The sequence below is a fragment of the Camelina sativa genome, chromosome 7, assembly GCF_000633955.1.
Source record: "Camelina sativa cultivar DH55 chromosome 7, Cs, whole genome shotgun sequence".
Lineage (NCBI taxonomy): Eukaryota > Viridiplantae > Streptophyta > Magnoliopsida > Brassicales > Brassicaceae > Camelina > Camelina sativa.
In genome coordinates, this window is record NC_025691.1 from 23,435,622 (window position 1) to 23,438,690 (window position 3,069).

Here is a 3,069-nt window from a genome sequence, read left to right on the forward strand (position 1 = left end):
ACTTGTTCATGTTTCAGATTTTCTTACACATAAAAAGACATGGAGGGCTGAATTTGTCAAGAAGTATAAATTCTTTTATGCTCTACCAGTTTGCCTATTTGAGCGAAGAAAAACCGCAAAAGTCCTATTTGTAAAAGAGAAGAACCGAGAGACAATGAAGGATATAAACCGCTTACCTTTCTGGAACCACGGTTTTCGAATTAGCTTGCGGATGTGGCGTTCATGACGTTCCAAAAGCTCATCAACTCCATAAGATTGAGACAACAAAGGGCCTGAGAATTCGATCTTGTCCCCATTACCCTGTCATGTCGAGGCTTTAAGTTATCAGCATCATTGAGCATGCTTGTCACTAAACCCATAAAGGAGACAAACTAAATCATGCCTACTTTTTCTCTCTCCTCTGAACTTTAGGTGAAAAGCGTGGAGAGAGAGAGAGAGAAAAAACAGTAAAACTTAAACAGCTGAGGAAACATGATCCGACTACAAACGGTAATCTGGTCCTCTCTTCCTACTTTTGAGCTGTATATCCCAGTTACACCGTATTATATATGTATGTTGCATATATCAAATAGTTCCTGTAACCTCCGAAATCACTTAGAAATAAAACTATTACAGCAGAAATCATATGTTTAGAATTACGTTCATTTTATTTCTGATACACAGAATCGATTTTGACACTAGTAGTAAAGCATAAGATAAAGTGTAGCAAATTTCTAAGTTTCACCTGAAGAACGTAAGGCACAAAGCATACTTAGTCTCTACTATGTCTGTCAACAGCCCTAAACTGCTACAGAACCAATGCATATAACAAGCTTCTATATGGAATTTGGATATCAAATAAACTAGAAGGGTGCTTTTAGAGCTTCTATAATCTATAGACATACCAAATTATTACCCAGCTTTCTTGCCATTTCATCTCTCTGAGAGAGTCCCAATGACAGTTCCTGCGAGTGATACTCGCCAGATGCACCAAAAGAATCTGGACGTTCAAGTTGTCTCCACTGCTTCAACATAGAACGCTTCACCATCTCATATGACTCCTGGCCTCGAGAATCTGTCTTGTCCTCACACTTGGCCTCATTTTCATTCTTATTTATCTTAGATTCAACATTACTTTTCCCATTGAAGGCGGGGGAATGTACCGACAAGTTAGGAATGTGACCTCTTGAGAGAGATCGATTATGTACCCTAACACATACGTCATCTTTCTCTCGTTTCGCCCAAGCAAAACTGTTTGATTTAGAGACTTGTAACGGCCCTGAGAAAGGTACATCTCCTTGTGAGGCATTCTTCATATGGGAAGCTTCGTCTTTCTTGTGATCTAATGGGGTTTGCAGCTTCTCACATAACCTAGCGTCACTTCCAATCGAATTATGAACTAAATGACCAATTCGTTTCTGAAAAGTTTCAGTTTGGTGCCGCGCGTCCTGCAAACAAAAAAGAGGGACATGTCAGTTTCTTGTACGAGGAATTATACTCTCAAGATACCGATAACATGTAGACAAGTGAGTAAGTAGAAAGTACCTCAACTGGTGCCAATTTATTGAATGAATGGGCCTTCCGTGATGGCTTCCTCTCATCTATACCACGTATCCCACTCCCGCTAATTTTTTTCCTGAAAAATAAAACATGACATATGAGGATGTTACAAATGCTTCCAAGACCTGACGTGTATGGCAAACCAAAATGGTGGACTGGACAATTTCCCAACAGTAGATTGTGTGTTGTAATTGTGAGATGATATGGTCATGCATGACTTTCTCTATCAGGTAATGAAAGAAATTTCTGACCTTGTTGCTTCATCCCGATGCTTTGAATCTATCTCCTTGCTAGGTGGGTATATTGGTAAGCTTGAGGGATCACAAGCAAAAGGCTTTGTGGTAAAATACTGAAAAAACACAAGGCAATATCTTTGTAAACGATAAGCAATATACAGTAATATGGTTTGTTTCCACAGAAATCATATTTCTAGGTCCTCACACTTGATACACTAATCCAAGCTAAAAAGATTACCTGAGAAACAAGGGCACTAGAGGCGGTACCACGTTTGTGGGGATCTATAGAAAGAAGAGTTTCAATCAGATTGATTTCAGTCTCAGACAAATCTTTCAAGGTTTCCCGTAGACAACTATCATAGTTTTGCTGAGGCTTGAAAAGCATTGCATGGGGAAGTTTGGACTTTTTCCAGTAATCTTCTGGTGGAGATCCACACAGTTTGAAGATTTTGTGCAGCTGTTCAACCTGCTTCAAAACAATTCACGCAATAGCACTGAGTAAATGTTTCAGCAAGTAAAACAGAAGATATCCATGAACAAAAGGTCCAATATCATAACTAGTAGAAGACAGTGCTAAATGGTTTACCTCAGTTCTTCCCCGAAGAATCGGTTTTCCAAGAAGCAGCTCAGCGAAGACACAACCAACACTCCACATATCAACAGATGCTCCATAGTCCGTTGCCCCGAGCAAAAGTTCAGGTGGACGATACCACAGAGTCACAACTCGACTGGTAAGAGGTTTCTTCTTGTGCCCAGAAGAATTGCTAAAGTTTGCTAACCCAAAATCAGCCACCTTTAGTATACCTTCATTACTCAACAAAAGATTTGAACCCTTTATGTCCCGATGCATCACGCCTCGTGAATGACAATGATCTAACCCAGACAACAATTGCTTCATATAACACTTAATCTGCAGGAGCCAAAAAAAACCAATGATCACACAACCAAATACATAAAACAAAACTCCACCAACATTATGGACGATGATGATACAAACCAACCTGTGGCGTCGTAAATTTAATGTCAGGAGAAGAGAGAAGACCAGTAAGATCATGCTCCATATACTCGAACACAAGTTGTATGTTGCAAGATAGTTTCGAAGTGATCAAACCTTCCAGTTTGATAATGTTGGGATGGTTAAGTCTTCTAAGTATCAAAATCTCTCTTGCCATAAACTTAACACTCTCTGGCTCAAAATTGTCAAACCTCACCTTCTTCAATGCAACAATCCTCCCTGTTTCATTCTCCACCGCACGAAACACGCTGCTATAAGTACCTTGTCCGATCTACATAA

The 3,069-nt window shown here is 39.7% G+C and overlaps 1 protein-coding gene across 6 annotated transcripts in view; it reads right to left on the minus strand.

Annotated features, from left to right (window-relative positions):
* The window catches only part of LOC104702158 (probable serine/threonine-protein kinase At1g54610), a 6,708-nt gene that overhangs the window by 1,837 nt on the left and 1,802 nt on the right, over positions 1 to 3,069 (minus strand). For 2 of the 6 annotated variants that reach the window (XM_010417982.2, XM_019227811.1), the window contains exons 2-8: positions 2,777 to 3,061; positions 2,362 to 2,685; positions 2,014 to 2,241; positions 1,791 to 1,888; positions 1,525 to 1,615; positions 885 to 1,427; positions 177 to 300 (exon numbers count right to left, since the gene is read on the minus strand). In XM_010417982.2, coding sequence (XP_010416284.1) covers positions 177 to 300; positions 885 to 1,427; positions 1,525 to 1,615; positions 1,791 to 1,888; positions 2,014 to 2,241; positions 2,362 to 2,685; positions 2,777 to 3,061 — 1,693 coding nt within the window. The remainder of the gene's footprint in view (positions 1 to 176; positions 301 to 884; positions 1,428 to 1,524; positions 1,616 to 1,790; positions 1,889 to 2,013; positions 2,242 to 2,361; positions 2,686 to 2,776; positions 3,062 to 3,069) is intronic. The other 4 variants (XM_010417981.2, XM_019227812.1, XM_010417983.1 and 1 more) reach the window with 3 other exon arrangements.